At 40.8% G+C, this 23308-nt stretch overlaps 1 protein-coding gene across 9 annotated transcripts in view; it reads right to left on the bottom strand.

Annotated features, from left to right (window-relative positions):
- LOC111246622 (mannan-binding lectin serine protease 1-like) overlaps nucleotides 1-23308 on the bottom strand; it is an 87198-nt gene that overhangs the window by 41747 nt on the left and 22143 nt on the right. For 5 of the 9 annotated variants that reach the window (XM_086984381.1, XM_086984376.1, XM_022796509.2 and 2 more), the window contains exons 1-2: nucleotides 15991-16018; nucleotides 8480-8747 (exon numbers count right to left, since the gene is read on the bottom strand). In XM_086984381.1, coding sequence (XP_086840507.1) covers nucleotides 8480-8747; nucleotides 15991-16003 — 281 coding nt within the window. In that variant the 5' untranslated portion in view covers nucleotides 16004-16018. Of the gene's footprint in view, nucleotides 1-8479; nucleotides 8748-15990; nucleotides 16019-18882; nucleotides 20420-23308 lie in introns of those variants that run through there. The other 4 variants (XM_086984379.1, XM_086984377.1, XM_086984378.1 and 1 more) reach the window with 4 other exon arrangements.

A 23308-nucleotide genomic window follows, 5' to 3' on the forward strand; every position in this document is an offset into this window, starting at 1 on the left:
ATACGACTCGCTCACCTTTATACATCGAAGTGTTCTTGAGCATGTCATGCCTTTCTTCGTTTTTCGTGCTTCGGCTTCTGCCCCCCGCGCGAGTGACTTTTAGAGTACTCTCAGAAGCCTCATATGTGTCCATTGTACTATAGTTATATCATTATGCTAAACGTGATCTTCGAAATTTCAATCATAGCCCTATTGATGTTCATCTTCTTTGAAACGTACCTGTTGTCGACTCGTATAATACAGAAAACAATGAACAGGAAAACAAACATTCGCCTACTAATTAGCAGGTTTAATTTGTATCTATACATCATCATGAATCAATATCAGTATATTGTTAGTTATAGGTCAAATTTGTCAAGCTTGCTGAGTTCGGTACAAATGCTTTTTTCGGCCATGAAAGGCGTACAGCATGGCTCGTCTAGTTCAAAGAAAGATATAAATAACATCGCTGTTGATTGTGTCTGAAACAAACATGGCCTGACGAATTGCAGTAACTTTTCGTCTTAACGCCTACAAATAAGTAGGCGCTTCGACCACACCCAGTTCATTATATAACGAATTGCTTTACCGGCGCTGCCACAGCCGATCATGGCTACGGTTCGAGGAAGACCGAAAACGAGACATGGATATATCCTGCATGTATGAAAGTACGTTATATAGTGCTACGCGTTCCAGGTGGTCATCTGCGTCGAATGGAAAAAATAATGCCACCAGGTAGTGCTTCGACCTGAAGCAGCCTTAAATTAGACACGCCTTCATAGAAGCCTGGACCCAATTAAGATCCCTTTATGCTCTGACCAGGACATGGATGCGGTGCTTTGTGCGCCGCTTCCGTTTTGCGCGGCCCGAGTAACTGTTTGCATAACCCTGTTGAAAATAAATATTCTGACGAATCCGAAAAACAATCGAAATAGTCAAAGTAGCAACGCGAAGGATCAAACGTGTCTGCTTTCTCTGCTTTGTTTTCTATATTCTTCGACCGTTTTCACTGTGCCAGCTAGCTTTTGGAATCAACTCTTTCCTATGACGTCAATGACCTGCTTCCCCACAACAAAGTCGATTCTGGACGAAACTCGCTGCACTTCGTTAAGGTTTCTTTAACGGACCTGAGAGACGGCATGGTAAGCTTCTGCTAATCCTAGAACTTGAACCATTGGTGATCGTATATTCAAACCTGTAACAGCGACGAACTCGAAACGATGCGCATTAGCCACTTAGGACACGTCAGCTCCATCTGGGACCTTGCGTCTTGCCTTCTGTGTTTGCAACAATGTATACCCAGCCTTGTTGTATACCAAATCTGATTTAACAAGCTGGAAATTTTTGGGAATCGCTTTTTTCATGGTTCCTAGTTAATCTGAAAACATTTAAACATAATAAACGATCCACTCCAGTGGATGCATGTGCTTCTTGTTTTTGTTCTGTTAAAAGAACAAGCAGGAAGCACAGACCTCTTTCCAGTGCTAGGAACAGAACTTCGTGGCTTACCAATATCATAACGAATATTATGATTACATCGTAAATGATACCATGGAGGTTATGTGTAACTAGTGCTATATCAGTCTTAAAGATCCAATAGGCCTGGATAATTTTGCTTCGTCGTCGTTTGCGTGTAATCAGAAATGATCTCCTGGACGGCTAGTGGAAACTTTATTAAATGATTTGTGTGTTCTGTTTAGGTGCGACAACTGATACTAGTTCGAATGAATGCAAGTCAGATTTGACAAATACGACCCAATCAATCCCAATTGTGTAGGATAAATAACAACCCACTGCTTATACGGCAGCTACTGAGGCACAAAGCGCTGTTAGGTCTTCCGCTCACTGTCTTCAAGTGAGGAACAACTCCTTTGAACAGCATCGCATTTGCTACTATGTACGTAAGTCGTGTCTCTATTTCGATCAGCAAGTCATTGATCTAGAATGACGCCAGATGTATTTTGCTTGCTATTGACGATTGCTTACCAACTCCAGGCCTTTACAATAAGCTCAGATCAATAAGCTGCTTAAACTTGGCTTGACGTCTGTGTTCTGAACGTGATCCCGTTGAGTTCGAACAAAAACCTGAGAAATACAGACGCATCTAATACTTTGTACCCACGCAAGTCGAAGAACTTAGGTAACAGATTATAGCAAAATGCTAATTATGTCAGAACGGATTCAAAACAAAAATGTGAATTTATCAGTGCGCGTGAATCAAAACACTTCCTGTTAATGGGTATAAAATGTATACTTTATTGGCAAAGTATACGTGTGTCGCATAGATATCATATGCAAATCGAGCTCGCAGAGGCTAAAGAAAAACCGAAACACCCTTCACTTTTAGGCTGTGTTCTCCTCTTTACTCTCTTCCCCTTTCGCTCGATATACATATATAATCCTGATTATCCGTCCTCATTTGTGAGGTTCATATAATATGCGCATCTGCGTCTACAGATGGTTCTAACCACGAGGTAAACTGCGCAAGGACTTCGAGGGAAGAATAGATAAAACTTGTGCGTTTAACACTGATAATCGTAATATTACACACAGACACTGTAATATAGGTACGTCGTTTCCCGGAGAGAACAACTAAACCATAACGACAATGACGGCGGGCTGATTTGGGTCTTAGTTCCTACGTTTCGCTTTGGAAAAGGCGCCTTCCTTCGCTGGAGAACGTGTTCATGGTACAGGAGTATTCCCATTTAATCTAACGGCTTGACGAAGTCAACAAAATCATGATTAGGGGTTTTCCACTCAGTGTTGACGCTACAATTTTCTTAATAAAAGTGCACTAAAACGAACTTCAGTTTCAACCAATAACTCTCTTATTTTATTACGGAATGCTTGATCGATACCGCATTGTGATATTGACGATACAAATCTTTCGCGCTATGTATATATGCCATTAAGGCACGATTTGTTCTAGTAATATTTAGTGACTAGCAACCGGCAGCCACGAGTTCATTCTGCCTTAGCTTTCCGGCAGTTAAACATAAGCTATTACGCACAAGTAACTACATCGTATCATACCGACAAGCGTCTTTATATCTATAAATCGTTGGCTACTGCGTGGCTTAGAAGCGTAAGCGAAGTAGGGATACTAATATGGAATTTCCGTACCGGTCTTTACTTGCTAGTCTGTTTCCTGTTCTTTTATTGGCCAGCGCCGATTACGAGGCGCCCTTTTCTATTTTGTCTCTCCTGGGGGGAGGACATGACATGTTTGTATGGTGCCTGAGACACACGCACTGACGCAATGGTCCAACTGATGAGTATGCCATAATATATACGCGTGTATCTGTGACACTAACGGCCCAGTATTTCCCCATCTCGTAACGCTGTCGTGCAGGTGATATTCCGCTGAGTGAACCGTCTTAATAGACGATGATCCCCGAAGTGGTCTGTTGCCCTCGAAATGTCGTCTGACCACTAAACCTGTCGGAAGCGTGATTCGACGAGAAGATACACAGCCAGTAGAAATGTGCTAAAACATCAATACCTACGCCAACGATTTCATCGATCGTTACAACGCGTATGCTGCTGGAAGGGAATAACGATGGTCTGAACTGGTGGGGAGGGGGCAAGTCCCTCAAAGTAAACAGGATATATTCATTAATGGCCAAGGTCGTTTGGGCTTTTTTGCCTTTCTTGCAACATGATTGTGCGATGCCAAGCGACTCGTGACGGGGTGTCGAACCTTGAAAAAGCACACACATGTTTATGAAGGTGGGACAAACGTGAGACCTTCGGTCGTGAGGCGGGAAAACATGGTCATGGAAGAAGCGAAGCTATCATCGTACGCTGTTCTGTCATAGTTTCTAACTTTCTTTCTTAAGTAATCTGGTGGAAATTGGAGACTGCGCCGAGGCTCGTCCTCGAATCGCGATAACCATTTGCTAGATCTTCAACGAGTGTATAATATTTTTTGAGAGCACCGTAGCGGGAGGTCGTTCATTGTTAATAGTAATAGTGATGATCGTTACAATAGCTGCAATTGCTCAAGAAAGATCAAGTGCCGAGTGTCACATACGGAGAACTGCTACTGTGAGCCGATAGAGAAGGCTGAGCACCGTTAGCACCACGTAGGCTGCGGGTGACAATCGTCAAATAAACGCGCGTAGATTAATGATGTCTTTGAAACCTTTCCTTGTTTCATCATATTCAATAATTGATAGCACCTAGCATTATATAAACAACCGAGTGCAAGACGTATCAGGTATGACCAGTTATGCATTGAATCTATCTAGCAATTTTGTAATAGGGAACGGCATCGACCTATAACAACCCTGATTTATTTATGTATTGTCCTCCGGTTAAATGCAGGCACAGCACAGCGAAATCGGCTGAACCACTGTTATTGATGGACGTAATGGGGGCCGGGGGGACTGAGCAGCTTTCAACAATACAGCGTTTCCACTAACTATCCCCTACGGCCCCATTGATGTGTAACCTGCGACATCGTGTGCAGCTATACAGACACCCTTGAAGTACACCTGAGAAATTCTTCCTCATTGTTTAAGCTGGTTACGAAGCACGTCGAGAGCTGAGTCGCGTAATGGACTAATATTCGAAAATGTGTTCAGGTAGGCGCAATTTTTTGGAGAATTTCTGTATGCATAAAACGTTTAACTTATTTGCATGCATCTGGGACATGTTCAATTTTTGCGGCAGTGTAGGCACACTTTTTCTTAGATAAAGGAGGGATTTTGCTGTTTGCCAACACATGTCAGTTGCTACTAACTTGATCGACGGCACTAACATCGATCGGTAGGCAAAGGCAGAATAACTTCCAGCGACGGCGAGGCGTTGGCCGTTCGAATAGGTAACTCTCGATGGGCTTATAACCGCCTTTAATCGCATATACGCTTATGGCCTTGACATGTCTTACACCGTCGTTACATTTAGGTGCGAAACAGAGCGGAGTTGTCCACTCAGCTCATGATAATGTGAAGCAACCTGTGCATAAATCTAGCTTGATCACATAGATTCCAATCTCGTGTGCTCTGAACGTGTGTGCTAGAAATAACAACGTGCACTAGATCAGAGTGGTTATTTTACCTCATGTTCAGGCGCGTCAGGTGAAACTGCATCCGACAAAAACATCCATGGTCACTGTGTTGAGTCGAATGTGTAAGCTTTTATTTTGACTCGTATATGTGTATATGTAGAGAATCATTTGGCTTGGATTATAGAATTTTGTGGAGCTACATTTCTTCGTATCCTCCACAAGATGCGTCTCTAAGCGGCTGTGATAGATAGGTCAGCACGTCGATTGGCAAGAACGCTAATGTTAAAGAAAATGCTCATAATGTAATATGCATTAAATATAGCCTAAAGTCTATAATCTATAAACCCACAAAGGTCTGGTAACTTGATTTTATTACTGACATAGAGACTCGCAAAATAGTCTAGCTTTAACGGGCCTTTGCAATCATATGATTTAGGTCGATTGGTGAAACACTTTACTGCTACCTTGACGCAGTATCAAAGGTAGAATTCGATTGTCTGTTTATATGCTAACATTGAAACTGTCATATCTCACTGACAGATATGCTTGCAAGTTATCCTTTGTTTTTATTCAGTATCTTCTGTGTGCAACCTAATCCTTTTTCAAGGCTTCTACCAGTACGTATATCGGCTAGCGTAAAGAAAACAATAAAATGTTTACTTACAACCAGTGACTAACGGAGAGGCTAGAGACTCGCAACTGGATAGAATTATATTAATTATAACCCAATCCTGAGACCTTTGGCGGGGATTCAGAGTTTTCAGTAATATACGCCACTTTGTCGTATTATGTTAACTCGAAATGAGAAAGTACAAACGTTTGTATTATCCTTAGATTTAGCATAGCAGAGTCCTCGAAATTTGGGTCATTGCACAGCCAATGTGTACGAGTGCAAGACATGAAAAACATCTATAATCAGCATAGCGGATACAACTATCGGATTAGAAAGGAAAACAGGATAAAACGCTAAAAAGTTCAGCCAGGACACAAGGTTGATGTAAGAATGGTGCATCCCGTATTCTAGCTCTGCCATCCAACAATGAAGATAACACACGGGCAGCCGAGTCGAGCGTGTCTTTTCATTGGGCACGGCATAAGGACGTATAGTGCATTTCTAACAGGCTTACTACAGTTGACTGCGGGAGTTTTGCAAGAAGACCCCATAAAAATGTATTGGTTCGTTAAAATCATAGCGTATACATTAGACTCTTATTCTAGCCAAAACGATAGGAAAAATAATGGCTTTTGAGTTACATTGAAGATGAGCAAAGCTAAATCGAGTATTAGACCCCAGCTTTGGGAACGGAGACGTTATTCAATAAATAATGGATAAGGGAACAACCTAGCTTCGCATTGGCTGCAAGCATTCAATAACACGAACTTGCTACGGGAACACTTTATACTTCTCTCTGGTGACCTGAGATCTTGCTATATTTTAAACTAATCGAAAAATCAGTGAACAAAGCTGTTATTTAAATTCAGTGAACACGGGAGGATAAAAGTATGATTAGAACACTGTCGCTCTAAGAGATGAATGCAGAGCAACTATACCGAGAAAAATCATTTCGCCAAAAGAACGTGAGCCATGATATTTGTTGTGATGACAAGTTTTTTCATCTCATAAAAAGGGAAAACGGAATTAGTTGACCAGGGAAATATCGGGGAGGGCAAATACAATTTTCTAAAGCAGCAAATATAAATGTAGCAAAGATGACGTCCAGTTGGCGCAGAGTTTAGTGCTCGGTAGATCGTCCTTGTTTTACTACAAACATTGGCCTGCTGGGCAAAGCTTCCGGGGTAAAACTATCCACAACATGGGAAGGCCGTCAACTAGAGTTAATCGCTAAGAGCAGCTAACTGTTACCCTTAAAGAGCAGTAGTTTTCATAATGCTTTTGCATCAAGCTTTTGCAAAGTTTGCTTGCACAGAATTGTTTGATTCGGCTGTTATCGATAAAAGAAAAACGCTATTATTGAGATAATATATAAGGACACAGTAGATTTTCTCTGTTGTATAATTTGTTGCTTCATAATCTGAATTTCAAGTTCAAGTACGTTTAATTGTCCGATGATATTTTTGTCAAGATCAAATTCATGGCGAGCAACTATGACATCTATTGCGTTTCTAGATGATATATAAAATACTCTATCAGGCTTGCCTCTCTATTTTAGACTAACTCTCGAAGACATTTGAACGACATCGAATGCCGTAGTATACGCAACATGTACGCAGCTTCAGAACTAGTCACGTGCGTCGTATCGTGCTCACATCCGCGACTCGTGACCCAGAAAATGAAACAAGCTTGATGTTTTTTTCTCAACGACATTTCTCGATGTTAACAGAGGGTCGGGTATATAGAACTTGAGCATACTCAGTTACGATTTGAAGACGGAAACCAGCATCGGAATATTCACTTCAGCTTCTTGTGTATACGGAAGGGCTTTGGGCTTTTCGACTTCCATCAGCGTAGGACTTCGTATATTCCTAACGCGCATATATTCATGTTTAAGCCATTATGTACAGAGTATATGAAGTCTACATGCAGAGAGGATTACATACCACATGCGAAATGTAGGTTGAATGGCGCCTGGCATAACCGCATATGTAGGTGCTTTGTCTATATTTGCGTATAGGGCAGTTATACAAAACTAGACGGGCAGTTTATCGAGACATGGTGTAGAATCCTAAGCCAATTTTACAGCACGGAAAATAGGGATTAATCTGATGGGCTGATCGCGGTGAGAATTTTTCCTTTCACATTGGTATGTTTTTACCCCCAGTCATTCAGTAACTCGAACAGTTAACGTTAATTCTTTAAAAATCAACACTATTCTAGGATTTTATCTCTATTATCGCATCCTTTCCTGGATGCCTACGAGCACTATCTACAAGACAAACCAGTACAAATGTACTGCAAGTATGCTCGAAGATTTCGCGATTGTACTCCAGATATGAGAATATTGTAAGCAAATGGGTAGCGAAAGGGTTTAGTAGATGTGATTCATAAATATTCGACTAAAAAACCCAACGACGTCTGAGCACTACTTGATGATATAAAATCTAGTGAAGTCTTGTGAAATGGTCCTATGCTTTTATCGATGCGCCAACATTAGTTTAATATTCTCGTAGGCCAGGTCGCGCTCCTGTTAACAGTTGCCGATGTCTATTCCTTCGAAAACAAAAAAAAAACCAGATCGTTCCGATTTTCATTGGAGTCAATAATAGAGGGATTTACTTATCTCTACTGTCGAATAAGGTGTATAGCATTTAGAGGTATCTGTGGCAAAAAGCTTGTCTTAATACGTTCACTGAATACAAGCGTTGTATAACTAATACATTTGTCACTAACAATATTATAATATATTAGCCTAAATTGATACAAGATGTACCCTGTATATAGACACACGTAAACAAAATATTACCCGTTCTGACCAACGATCCAGTTTCTTTTTTTTTGATCTGCGTATTTTTCTTGCCAAAACTTACCCAGATGCACTTGCGAGGTGGTATGTCACTTGTAGAACGATAACGAGCGCTATCGACATGCGGAATGACACCTGTCCAAAGTGGAGCATCCTATGCAAGAGCTCATTAAAAGTCTTTCTGTTCATAGTTGCGGCTTTATCGTTACTTCTTAATGTGGTTGTACAGAGATAACTTCCGTTACTGTGTATATAAACGTTTCCCCCCCCCCAGCAAGGTACGACACCTAAAACGTTTGACTTATCGATCACATGATTCGAATCGCGGATACCTGAAAAGCAACACACATGAAATTAGGTGAGGAAAAGTTGTAACTTGTATGTTGGCAAAACGAGGTCATAGACGTTTTTGGACAGCTCATAAGATGGCAAAAGTATGTAAGCTATCTTTTCGCAATTAAGCAAAAAGCGTAAAACGACTATTTCATCTCCGCACGCCGATTATATGTAACCAAATAATTCTTTTCAGCTTCGTTAGCAGATACAATGAACCAAACAGTAAATATAGTTCGCTACTATGAACTATGATGTCAATATCTGCAAGAATACTTTGCTGCCCGAACCTTGCAATACATGTTGCAGCGTCTTCATCAATGATCTTCATATTTGAAGACGCAGTACCCGCTCATTATCTACAATATCAAGTAGGCTGTGCATCGTGACTCTTTCGAGCATCACCATCACTTCGGATGAATATTAGATAAACAACCAGGTGCCGACACAGCAGTTTACGTCCTCCCTTGACCGTGTTCTGTGTTTTCTTTGTTTTGTTGAAACAACGATATAATTTTGTATCCATGCGTGTGCGTACTGTTATATATGGATCTGCTGCTCTTCAGACCAGCATGGCTAATTCGTCGTCGAACATACAGAGCGCGGCGGCGTTATGACAAACAGCTGACGAAAGATTATATCGATTAAAGAGGGAACTAGCAATTGTGCGCTATGACGTATGTTCTATTAGGATTATTATAATTCGACAGTGCTTGTTCCCTCCATGTTAGTAGTATGTTACTGCTATTACCACTGTGGGAGAAGCTTGACCTTGTCTCCCATGCGCACAACTCTTTACAATGCTTTAGTGAATATTCCCTTAACTGTATGTAAACATCAAATATCAGGTATTAACGGTTGTTCTTCGGAATGATCCCTATTTACTAGCTGAGCTAGGCCTTATACGGTACTGTGACTCGTGTATGTAACGGATGCCCATGTGATGCATATTGACGACAGCCAATGTAGTAATTTTTCTAATTTGTTTTGGTGAAGCGTTTGTTCATGTGCAGTATCATATCTTTTTTTTGAACAGTTACCTAGAACAACGCTTTTTTTTTTTTGTCAAAATATAACTATGGACTGTAACTAAGAGCTTGCTTTTCCTCTGGTTCCAGCGTATGCCCTTATAGATCATAATCAGAAAACATGATTTTCATACATCGTATGAGTAGGTCGTAATTGCAACCGGTGGAAAGTCTTCAGACGACTACGGTGGTCTTTGTTTGCATACTGGAAATCGACGTTCAGCGTGCAAGATCGCTTATTATTAGTGCAGTTACTTAAAGTGCATATGATAAAAAAAATCTTTTTTACGTTTGTCCAAGCCAGCGTTTAACATCATCGATTTTAGCCTAGTAAATAAACTAATACGTTCAATGTGTCTCCGTGGCGCGTTCGTTGTTTCGACTAAAGAACTTTTATGAAACTGGGGGAATTACAGTATTTATTATTAGTTTGAGGAAGTATAACCAACAATGTACGAAGCACAATTTCGAAACGCTGTGTAGCAAAACAAAAATTAGGTCATTAATAACAAATATGATGCCAGCAGTTCTACTGGCCAATATAAAACAGAGCCCTCAGTAAATACGCTATAATATATATATATATATTGTAGCGTATATTTATATATGTGTATAAATACAACCGTTTCATATTTTTCGGAGACTATTCGGGAGTGCTTCTGAGGCCCGTGTATTTTTGAGAAGACACCGTATCGATAGATTTGACGTTATTAAAGGGATCGAAAGGTACCTGCTGCGATTTTTGGCACGAAAAGCTTTTTTTTTTTTTTTTTTTTTTGAGGATTGGTTTTCGAGGCTAGAGAGCAGCCTGCCATAAAACTGCTTATAGATGGTCGTGTTTACGTTCAGGAGGTTAAGGGCCACTACACTAGGCGGAATAAGTACTCTGTATGTCGTACGTTCGGGTGTCGCTTCGGAACTAATTCTAGACAGTCATTTGACGCATATTATTTTTACCCTTTATCCCCTAAACACGTAAAAAGGCAACAGGTATGGTAGACATTTTCTTAGAACTTTCGCCGCGTAAATAGCCAGCTGTTTGTTCATCATATTCATGTTTTGCAATACCCTTTCGTCACTTCAGTAACTTACAATCTATAGATTATTTCGGGCGTGTGCATCATTTGCGTTTCAGCTTTATTTCTGAAATAATTGTAGGGCAACTACAATCTTAAAGACCGAAGCAAACACTAACGGGGCTCGAATTATGTGACCCTGCAGCGTTATTTGTTCCACATTTGCTCTAAAAAATAAAATCACTATTGTCTGGTAACGAAAGCATAAGTTAGCGCAGATAGCGAACAATTGCAATGCATCTCACGCTAATCATAAAACCAACCATAAATAGTTTAGTACTGGATGCCAAATCAAGTTACCTACAACTACAGACAAAGATTTATACTAGCAGTTAATAAAAGTAAACCTCCAAACTTGAGGGTCACAATATAGGCGCGATATTTGTCAATAGGAAGAAAAAATGCTTTCTATATAGATGCATAGATAGATACATACAACAAGGATTTTTGGTTCACCATAGTCAAATATATTTTTAATTTCATTATTTTTTGATTTTGCCTCTTTATCCACATCGTATTATACAAAAGAGTTGTTGTCTTGTGAAAGTTAACCTCTTGTGTAGTAAATATGTTCAGTCTTTATATGCATGTATATATTGCCGTGATAGCACATTGGAAAGTAGAAAGTTGGATAGGAGTTGGAAAAAAATCATAACGCGGCCATATCTAGTAAGGGTGACCTTCTCAGTTTTTGGCTTATCGGGCAGTAGAAAAGCGTTCAACTTCTACATCAAATAATACACTGGAATGTTCATAGTGTATCACTAAGTAGATAGTGGTACATGGGTTCAAATCGATATCATTATTATTGAAATAATTTCATAATTTTTTTCCAAACCCTTAATAAACATTGAATTTCCTGTGAATAAGAACCGCCCTAAAAATCTTCATGTGACCAGCTTTCAACCGTTCGCTGTATCTGGCGCTGGGTCCGTACTCCTAATCATAGAAAATTCCTTATGCCATTTCAGACGCACACGCATCCGTAGAACCGTCTATCACCTGTTTGTCTGATCACAACTAAAAGAAACTGCATCCCTTGACTTAAGTTGCTTCTTTGAATACATTTACTGTATAGTGATCGTACATAGTTAATGTTGTCCATTACCTTCGCAGACATTCTAAAAATAGTGGTTTTTTTTTCTAGTGCTTTCAACATTCAGCGGTACCCCACTCTTTCTGCGGCCGCATCCGATGTGAGTGATGTCATCTACCACAGATATTTATTGATGGCTGTCAGACGTTTAAGTTGCCCTCGGTTCTCACGGCCAGATATTTTCTATGGTCACTGACAATTGGGAATGCATAAAACATCGTATTAACAAGTGCCCATAAAATTAATAGTAATAGGGTTGTCAAAATTTCAATGTTAAAACGTGGGTAGCGCTGCGAATACTATTATTTTTCACGTTGTTTGTGAACTAACTATTCATTTACTATAACCAATAGATATTCTATAATTAATTATGATTCCTACGTGCCATGTTTCCTCCATTGCGAAACATGCAGGGACATGCTGTCAGAGCTGGTGCAGTCCGCGAGGGGAGAAACCTCGCATAGCTTTATTGAAATTCACTATCTAATGGGGGCAAGTTCTTAATATATTATACCAAAAAAGTGACTTCGAAGACCTGTTCACACAGAAATTATATCCAAGGTCATTTAAAAAAAATAGACATTTGGCCTCGCACAGAAACTCGTCACCTTTGCTGTCTATTGTACTCCGTACAATTGCAAGATTTCCTGATTGATCCATTGGACTAGGACTATTACCGTAGCTAGTGGCATTTTGTGTGTGTTAAAGCGCTATCATAGGTCCTCTGTTATTCGGTCGAACCTACTAGGCCAAGTTTCTTACCTGAACACTTCTAACTTCCGTAAATAGAACACGTCAATAACAAGACAAACATCGCAAATGCCAGTGACTAGAACTTGACTGAAGTAATGCAGCTACTTATGTGTTACTGCGGCCAAATCAGCAGGATTATAGAACTGGCAAGTTAAGGAATTTCATCTGAGTCCATCATTCAAAAATAGGCTTTAATCCGTATTGAAGGAAAACTCGTATGATACAGTTGTGCCTCGTCCACGTTTGTTTAGCTGCTATATCAATTCTATTGTTACGCGTATAACCCGTAAAAAGCAATTTATACTGTTACTAATTCATATCACTATATATTGTAACGGATTGTGGCGTTCGCAGGTAACTTGTGTTGAAAATCGATAATTCCCTCGTACTTCTGAGCCGTTTGCTATTAGGATCGATAGCGATAAACATACGGTAAGTAGACTACCGTCGGAGTATTTGGCGCCCTACCTCGCTTATGGCAGCATCTGTTATACCTTTAAGATCCGCTTGGTATGTAGGGTGGATAAGAAAGAAGTGCCGCTTCTGTGATATAACCTACATTGTCGTAACGAACGACACGGAAGCAAAGTATAAGACGGGTTTTAGGAATTTCGCTATAGATAGTCAAGTGAGCCAACAGCTTTTATCCGACTGCCGTACTTATCCGCCATATACAAAATTGGCCGGACCAAATTGCTTGCGACTTTACCTCTATATATTGATAACATGTTGACATGTTTACACAAACTGCTGCTACAAGTATATATGTATCTCTCTGAATGCATGTATATACAGGGTGGGGGCATCTAAGTTCTAACGCTTTCTTGGAAGATGTTTCCAGAACTGAATCTAAAGGTAAATAAATAATTCAATCAATGTTTTACAGCAGTCTGTACTAGACGTATCTTCGTGGCCATCTTTATCCAACATAATCATTATTATTCATCGCGATTATATCTATATTTTATGACCTAAACCATTCACTAATAGTTTTTAAAATATTCCTTCTCTAATTTTCCAGGAACTTTTCAATTGTAACCCCCCATCAAATGATACTAGTAGATGTAACTCGCTAGAGTGTCACTCAAGTGCGCTACATAGAAGAACCTGATCTGATGGAGTGCAATATTAGTGTGATGGCAGACCAGGGATCTGAAACGCAATGGCTCGGAGCGGTTTGTAAGTACGAAAGGTGCAGGAAGGTACAGAACAGTCTCAAAAGGATTACCCGTTGGAGTTTATCTGGACGACCCAATTGGCAATTGATATTCTGTTCTTTAAAACGGCCTTTTCTATAGTAAAGGCTTGGTTGTACCAAGAAAAGGCTTTCGGGTCATTGTAATGAATTTTCAAACTTTTTAGCTGCAAACTCTATCAAAGATTTTTCCTTGGGTTTTCTACGGGGCTCATAAAAACTGGCGCAGACGATCGATTTTCAATCGACGATCGAAAAAAGGTAGAAAAATCGTGGGAGTTTATCCAGCATCAATGCATTGAGTATTACTGTTTTTTGCCTGGCGTGTTTGTTGTTTTGTTCTAGAAAGGACTGATTATCCTCTGCTACCAGGAATAACGAGCAAACGCCTAAACCAGCTAAAACAAGAGGCCTGGCAAAGTTTGACCCACATTATATATATATATACCTTTTGAAATGGGCAACGCTAACTGACGAAAATTAGCTGCTAAATAGATCGGTCTTGTGAACAGAACTTGTGAATGGGAACCAGTTGAGTTTACTCCAGGAAATCTAGGTTTCTATTTCTCTATCTAGGTTCAGAGCTATATATTTTAGTCTCGAAAATCCACCGCTAGCAGTGCAGGTTGTGTGCCTTTAGCGAACACACAGTTCATGGATAATGTAAACGCTTTAAAGATGGAGATCGGGGTGTTAGGACCAGCAAAAACATAACCAAAAATCGGGACCCAGAGAACAAAAACGGATTGCCGCAGCCAACGGGGCTTCTCACGAAAGCAAAGCAGCGTCTGGAAGTCTTTTCAGCTGAAACTGGCATTTCACATGTAACGCATTGCAAATCTATAACCCAAATACTAAAAACGCGAAAACTAAGTAAGTAATGAGTCTTCCGTGAAAACAGTCGGAGATGCGTGTGGTGTATTTCACTTAAAATTTGCGAAACTTTAATCAACAAGGAACCCGCCTGGAGCACGCGGTCGCCATAGACGAGGCACAATTCAATATCTGCCGTGCGCCGAAAGGGTCCAAGCAAGAAAACAGCGTTGCGTTAAAGAGAAATTGACTTCGGTGGCAGTGTCGAGCAAGTTCGGATATAAGGTGACGATAATAGTTGTAAGAGGCATCAAATATTTCTGCTTCTATGGGATGTTCGCTGAAGTTGAAACAATAAATGCGGCGCGTTATTTCGAATTCTCATAGACCGTTGGCACGACAATGGAAAGCACATCGTCTGCTTACTTAATGACGATGCAAAATCTGGGCGCCGTGCTTTAATTACTGCTTGGATTAAATCAAAAGTTGCCATCAATTCGCCTATTGCCGCCGAAGCTGTCTGAGCGCTGGGACAAATACGTGAAAATGAAGCAAAGCACTTCTATGGCATATATATAAATAGCAGTCATTGTGTCAACTCAAAAGCTATTAGATTCCAAAGTTCGCCGGATTTGCTTCTGAAAGTTATAATATACATATACAGCAAACATTCGATATGTCGTGATAATAAACCCTTTTAAGGGGAGATCTTCGACAGGTAAGCAAATATGTTTTCGTTTCGAAGTTCTGCACGAGTCTCAAGACAATCCGAGGGACGAAATTGTTTAGACAATTACTGCTGCTATGGTTATCATAAACATTGTTATGTTTGCTATACTGAAAGAACGGTTTCTCGGAGGATTACTTGTCTAGGCTGAAGAGAAAAGCTAATTCAAACTTATCGTTCAATGTTGGTTTATGTCATTTATTAAACCCTTTCTCTCCAGAGTCGGAACTTGAGGCCGACCGCATATATCACAGTTCCGCTTATCTAATTCAGTATACTCATAACTGTTTGAATTAAGCCATCTTTGATTACAGACGAGCAATACCATTATATGGTAAACATCTTTCTTTATTCTAAATTTAAGAAAAGTATAGGTAATTTTTCCCGTCGTTGAACGTTTGCTAACAATCAGTTGGGCTATAGCATGTGTGTAGATTTAACATTAATTGGGAATGGATATGCACTCGGTATTTTCTGTTACTCGGAATAAAGCATGTGGTGCTTGGAAGCATGCATTTTGCCATAAGAACTATCGATGGTGTTCCCGTACTCACCGCAAGCGGGCATGCATTTTTTTACACGCGTATAATGTGTGTTCGTACGTCATCCATCGGCCACGCTAAAGAGCCAAAGAAGTGGGGATAAGGCAACCTGCTTGGCCATTACGTGACCGGACAATGGTAAGAGGAATAAGCGCTTTTAGTATGAGACCTCTAAATTTTGTATCGTTGACATCTTTTAGAATTTTTGGCTAATGGATTTGTTTCATTGATAGTGGAAGTTATTTCGGCGGCTTTCAGTAAGCTCGCGAGTTTGCGACAAATGCTCTCTAGGCCATTCGCAGAGCTTAGCAAGTGGCCATACATAATAGTCGTATTTTAAATACTGTGCCTAGAATAAACGATCACAGAACCCGTCGAATATATATCAGTTATCAGCCATGCTTAGGGGATTTCTCTTTCTATTGAGTGTAAAGCTTTTTAGCTTCCCAAAATGCGCCCGTCTGCGTACTGCTCACGTAGCTGACGCTCCGCGTCGTGAAATAGTTGCCTATAACGCTCGAACGATTAACTATCATAACTAGTTCCTGAACGACCTGAATTAAGGGCAATTTGTTTTCGGTGACTGTCGTGTTCCAGCGTGGTGCGTTTGCGTGCCACGTAACAAAAATGCTACACTATTTAATGACTATAACAATATTTCGAGCGAAAGCATACTTTCGGTACGACAGCAAAACTCTACTTATATTGTTAAGTCATTTCTCATAAGTTGCGGATTTAGCGCACTCCGACTGAACATTTACCACGCTTTCGACTCAGCCGGCTTGTCGGTTAGAGCTGCTGCCAATTAGTATTACCACTAATATTTTGCCTTACGTCCGACCCATATTTAGGGTGGAATTGGGATCGCACGCCCATTCCCAGAATTGGATCAACTCATCAAGCAACGAATTAAATAAAAAAAGCTTGGTTGACGAAAGGAGCTTGTCGGGCTAACAATGACAATGTCAAATCTTTCATATTGTAACGTCGAAGAGACTCTCGTCGCTGGCGCATTCTCAGCGAAAGCTTCGCGAAGGGATGTTGCTAGCAGTATAAACGTATTCGGCCATTTGTAGGGGCAGCTGTTTAAGAAAACGTCTGAAACGCGTTGAAAGGCCGGGACGTGTTGGCAGGAGCGACGATCGATGTCATGCCAAAACGTAGCTCTTCATTGCCAGGTATATCTCAAAAGAAATCTTGCTTCAGATGATGTCGGTTGAAGAGCCTCTGTATGGTAGTGCAACAGTGGTAACGCTCAAACAGTGGCGGAAGTCTCAAATACAACACCGCCTGACGAGCTGTTCGGGTATTTGCTATGTCGTACACGATAGGAAACGTACTCAAAATTGGAACTTTCGGTGAGGTGATAATTCAAGTTGAGTCTGCAATAATGTACACTCAGTCGTTGCAAAATGTAAACATAACATTAATGGTAACCAAAATGTTTATTACTATTATGAAAATATGTTGTATAATAAAGGTTATACCTTTTATAAGAAATGATACTCGAAGGAATATTACTATATATCGTCGTTCCAAATAAGCGGTTGGAAAGTTCGATGACCATTTCGTATACTGTATACATGCATTTGTTTCATGTATTTTTGCGTGCCATTGTTTTGAAAACACGCAGTCTATAGCCTTTTGCTTATTTTCACTTGGCTAGTCGGCTGAATCCGGCCATTGGGCATGCTTGTATGACGGTCGGACGAAATTTATGTTACAAGCCTCACGCAAGGCAAGGGAGCATTATCAATTATCTGACTTCCTGTTGAAACCAGCACTTCTCCACATGAAGTAGAAGGCAACTTATGGCCCCGTTATTTGTTGATACAGAGTACCGAAAATCGAAACGCCAGTAACGTACCGTGTTTCAATAACATCCTGGTGTGAACATATCGTTTGTAGTTCTTACTGATTGATCACAAAGCTGAAAGCCAATTTTATTAATTGAACATTTTAAACGCATCTTTATAAGATTATGTATCACGAAATTCCCCTTGGCATGCAACATATTTACACATGCGTTACACACTATTAGGAAGAGTCTCATATCCGTATACGAAAGGATTCCCCAGTGAGGGCTGTCTTTCTCTGTTGAACGATATCACTCAGCCTACTTGGCTTAGTTCAGTAGTGAAAACGTAAAAACGTCTGCGCTTGCGGTGATCGCCATTGTGATAATGATTGCTGTGACGGAGTGTACGTGATGCAGGACGATCTCTTGTGCCTGAAGCGGCGAAAGCAGAGAAAATTATGTTTACATTCGAAAGACTCTCCTCGTTCTTTTTTTTCGGTCTACTGTCTTTTCGGTGTATCGTTGGGTTTATGTTACGTGATATCTAAGGTAGGTACACCACGTTCGTACGAATCCGTCTATAGGCAACCTATGGAAGGAGTACGCTTCTGTTCTGATCGCGTTTGTAGCCAGGGGGCAATCACATGTGTTCCGCCGTTATAGAAAGAACCCCATAAAAGTGAGGAAAAAGAGTGCTCCAGCTGGCCCAAGTCAAGCTTGGTGTTATATTATAATGTTATTTAGCGCCCGTTGGTGACTACACATTCAATACTAGTAGTCTTTGTCTAGTTTAACAAAATAAGCAGCTTAGTGCGTCGGCTTAATGAGTTCCTGGCAGAAATTTATCACATGATTCGGGCTCCCTTTGAACAAAGTATGATAATACGGATTTGTGGTGGTGTTACACCACAAATCCGTATTCTGCGTGTGAGGATATACTTCAGGTATTGATTTACGCTCATGTGTATACGTGATGATATTCTTTTCTGACAAACTTTTTTCCCGTGTAGCATTTCTACATTACTACAGCGCAGCGTAACTCCAAAATTACACCGCTCTCTGAACGTGCCGCAACTCCATCAACAGGATCCTCTCTAAATACTTACGGCTGGTCGAACTTATCGTCGGCGTGTGTCTGCGACGGGCTACTTTCGCCCACACACGCAAGACATAAGATTTGTACACGAGTAACTGTAAGTTATTATTGTCCAGTGTTTTCTTCTTGTCGTTCCTTTAACTTCTTTCTCCGAATTTCCTAGGAACAAACGAAAAAGTCCATCAAAAGCTTGTTTGCTCCGTTCCGTCGATTCAGTTTTTCACTTACTTACGTTTCATCGGATCATCAACTCTGACATGACTGCGAGGCACGATCTGACACGACACTGCACATTAGCCGACCACTAACAGAGTATCCGTGATCAGGTGGATTAGCGCAATGTATAAATTCTACGTATACATTCACTATACGGAAGCCTGCAGGTTTTACGGGTAGATAGATCGGGATTAGGCAAGAAGAAACAAAACACAAATCACATCCAGCTGTGCTGATCCGTCTGTTCACTCAGCCGCTCAGTGTGCGGTAACTTGCTTCTATGTCATCACCACTATGAACGGCGTTGACGCCAGCCTCTCTGTTATGCGTTCGCTATAAAGCACACTCTCTACTGATTGACTAACTCGGCTAGTCCCGATGAGAACGACAGTGGTTCAGGTGCGCGATGACAAGGCCTATAGCGGCGTAAGCCAAGTGAACGTCAATGATTTCACCGCCTAACGCGGCCACGTAGTCGGATGCACTCGGGACGGGTATACAATGCAATCGTCAACCGAACAACAACACAATCTATAATGGTAAAAGTACTACGGGGACTAGTAATAGCCGCAATAGTTACACCGTCAGACCCAATCGAGTCAACTGCGCTTCGGCTGGTTGACCCAACGAATTAACGATTCGTCTCTACCGCGTTCGCGATTGCTAATCCAAGCACGCAGGCAGGCGGGCAGGCAGGCAGGCAGGGAGACTGAACGGCAGCTCTGCCAGTTCAAGCGATTCAAAGAGGGACAGGTGTGTCTGTGAATACTACGGACGACGAGACACGTTGCGTTCCTGTTGTCCTGACTCACTCACACGAACTTCTACAGTCGCGTGGAGAGAAGAGGCTGGAGACAAACTGGATCACTGTGACCACTAAGGACCTGCCCACATAAGTGAAATCGCTGAAATACACGCCAACCTACTGCTAACTCTCCTAGCCGAAGCCAGGATGTATCTTGCACCGTTGCTGTTGTTGTTGTTGTTGTTGTTACTTGATAGAGATGGCTCAGAAGCGACAACTTTGTGTTGACAAAATCATTACTACCACTGCGCTGCGTTAAGAACGCTTAGAGGGTGTAGAACGGCGTATGGGCGACAAAAAGCCATTATCTAACCCAGTCGTCTTTTGGACGTCGTCGAACTTTGAGACCAAGTCTGAAGCAGCACCCAAAATGTATTTCGTTCCGAATACAACATGCTAGGTGCTGGATCAGCTATTCACAGTGGTCTCAACTACTTTACACGTTCCCCATGATCACCGGCGTGGTAGACGTCATGGCCATGGCTGGTTGGCGTATAATCCGTTTTGTAGATGTTCGCCCTGTTCACATGACGAAGTCCGTCGCGCAACTGACTGGCGAGCGGCTGCGAGCAGTAGCGTACGGGGCGAGGGTTAGCGTTACGCTGCGGCTGCTGTCGCGACTGCCGTTACTGAGAGGCGATCCACCGCTATGAGTTCTATGAGGATGTCGAAGGCGAGGACCAGAAATGCATAGGTGAGGAGGAGTAGACGACTGAAGGCGGATCGATGAACAAGAAAAACCACCACAGACAATGACAACCACCACCCACTATCGGCGACAATACGGAGACTTTTTTTCATTTTCAGCTAAATGAAGCCCGATAGGCGACCATACGAGTATAACAAGCACAGGATCAGATCCCGGTACGAGACTTCCCCAAGCGATTGCTTGAAGAGACTGACAGACATCGGCGACGTCGATAAAACGTTTGGTGAATTGCGTGCCTTTTCTTATAATTGTGCAGCTATAAGAGTAAATGTGTAATAGGTCAGAACACCTCAGAAAAATAGTTGGAAACATGAGCTCAAACCCTTTAGGGGCCCGTGCGCCAAATTGTTTTTTTTTTGCTTTTTTGCCTGGAAATTTGCTGAAGGAACAATACTTCTTTATTTGTCTGGCAGGAATATGGCTGCTCATAAGATTTTACAGCTTAGCACGACCAGCTCGATAATGCGTTAATAATTTTTTTTTCTCCAAAGATAACTATAACATATCGTACTTTTAGCCTATAGAAGTTTCCTGGTAGTATTGCTGTGTAGGTTATACTATTCAGAAAGATGAACCCGTAAAAGGCAGCATATGTTCACCAACCAAATTTGATTTTGTAAAGAAACTGTTATGTTTAATAAATGATCCGCCAATGCAATTCGGACTATTAGATACATGCTAATTAGGGAGTGAGTCTCTTGGGATAAAGGCCAATCTAGAACATTTTTTGTATCTAGTATATATACAGCCTTTCCTGAGTGTAACGCTACAGGATTTTTGTAGTAAGCCGAAAGGTTTATACCATTAGTAGTAAATATTCGTAATGGCTACCATTAAACTTAGGTCTTTGACCGAGAAAGACTACGTACAAATCTTGTCAACCAGCGTCAGTTAAGGAAGTATGGAGTTAGCGAATCTGTTTCTTAATTCAATGCCTTATAGCATTATCTAATTGAATACTGTAGAAAGATATTGTGGCTAGCTTACGCTAAATTTAATTTTTGCCGTGTAGGAGCGCACTAGACTGTTTTTCTTGGAAATAGCTATACACGTATTTTTGAACCCTTGGGTACAAAGAGGTTGCGTCCGGTTTCTAGGTCGCACCTTGCAGATATCAGCCAAAATGGGTACAGTTTTGTCCTAGTCTTGAAATATATGCAAGTTCAAATACGCTGCGAAAATTCGTTTGTTGTAAGCTGAAATGTGCCTAAAAAAAGGTTTACATCCTACAGTTGGCAAAAGGATTTCGCTTCGGGAAAAGTAATTCACCCTAGTATTGCTGCCCATTCTCAGATCAACAACGCTGTGCAATATGAAGTAGGCTCTCCGGTATATCGTCCTGCTTAAGAAATAAGAACTCTATTCTGCACTAAGAAACGGAATCAACTAGAACTAAATAGAATTACACACGGTTTTCATGTTGAAGTAAATCAGATTACATTTAGTTGACAAAGTTGCTTAATAATCTAATTTTTCACTCACATAATCGTCATTGAACGTCTCACTTCTGAGAAAACTGAAATCCTAGAAAAAAAAATCATACTGACGACCTTTCTGCCAAATTAACATCATTTTGTATTATCTTCCACTCTCATCCAAAGTTTATCTCTGGTACAAATACATCGTTAACAAATTTCAAGTACCATCTACCAATGGACATTTTTGTTCATGATTGTTGTCGTTAAAACAAAAAGTCATTTCTAATATCAACAATCAACAATAGCCACAACAGCTGGTTAATGTGAACGCTAAAAACTCGTACATAATCTGGAATAGAACGTTATCTTGTTAGGAGGTAAATTTTTCTTTACTGATCACTTCCTTCTTCTAGCCTTTCATTTGCTGGTGATCACTGCCTGAAACGGTTGTTAGCTTTTAGGTCGGATGACCCTCTCGCATAAGTTCGAATCTAAAATATGTGTGTTATTCTACATTCATAGGGGTTAGAAGGTTACCAAAGCAATCGGTGACCGATATGGTGTATACGACGTTCGAGAATATTATTAAGCCAAGAATGGGGCTTGCGAAAATAAACTTGTCAGTTTAGAAACGCACCCATCCCATTTTTAAAATTCAGTAAAGATCGTTTCATTTGCAAGGAACACAGCTGTAACTGTGTAAGATGGGTTTGTATCGCGCTGTACGCGAAGCATGTTTCTTGGGTTACTTTCTCAGGATAAGTTGGGTCGTAAACTCAGTTCGGGTTGTCACAGTTTTTCATAGTCAATAAAAGGCTTATAAAGCAAAGAATTAGCGGGACTTAAAGCAGAACGAACGGAAACAGGCAAAGATCAGCGAAAACGGCCATGCCTTTTCCAGCATGCACCGCATTTGTACGTATAGATTCCATGGCAGAAAGTTCCTTAATGCTTTTGCTAGCTTAACCGTATTAGCACCGAAATTCTAGCTATTTTTACACCAGTGGCAGTAAAAGTTTTAGAAATGTGTTTAGGTACTTTTGTCTATGAGAATTAGTACTAATAGAAATACATACAATTTTGCAACAAGATCGCCTCTCGTAAGGCTGATTCCGAGGAAAAATATCGCGATTAACTAGACATGAATACACTCCCCAGATTACTAAGCAATGCAGACGCTTCTATACAATGCAATGATAAAATCGGTATTATCCACTGCAAGAATCGTAAAAGAGCTAGACGATTTGTCATATAGAATCATTCTGGCAAAGATCGATATAGTCTGGCT

Source organism: Varroa destructor, unplaced genomic scaffold, assembly GCF_002443255.2.
Source record: "Varroa destructor unplaced genomic scaffold, Vdes_3.0 BEIS01000003.1, whole genome shotgun sequence".
Lineage (NCBI taxonomy): Eukaryota > Metazoa > Arthropoda > Arachnida > Mesostigmata > Varroidae > Varroa > Varroa destructor.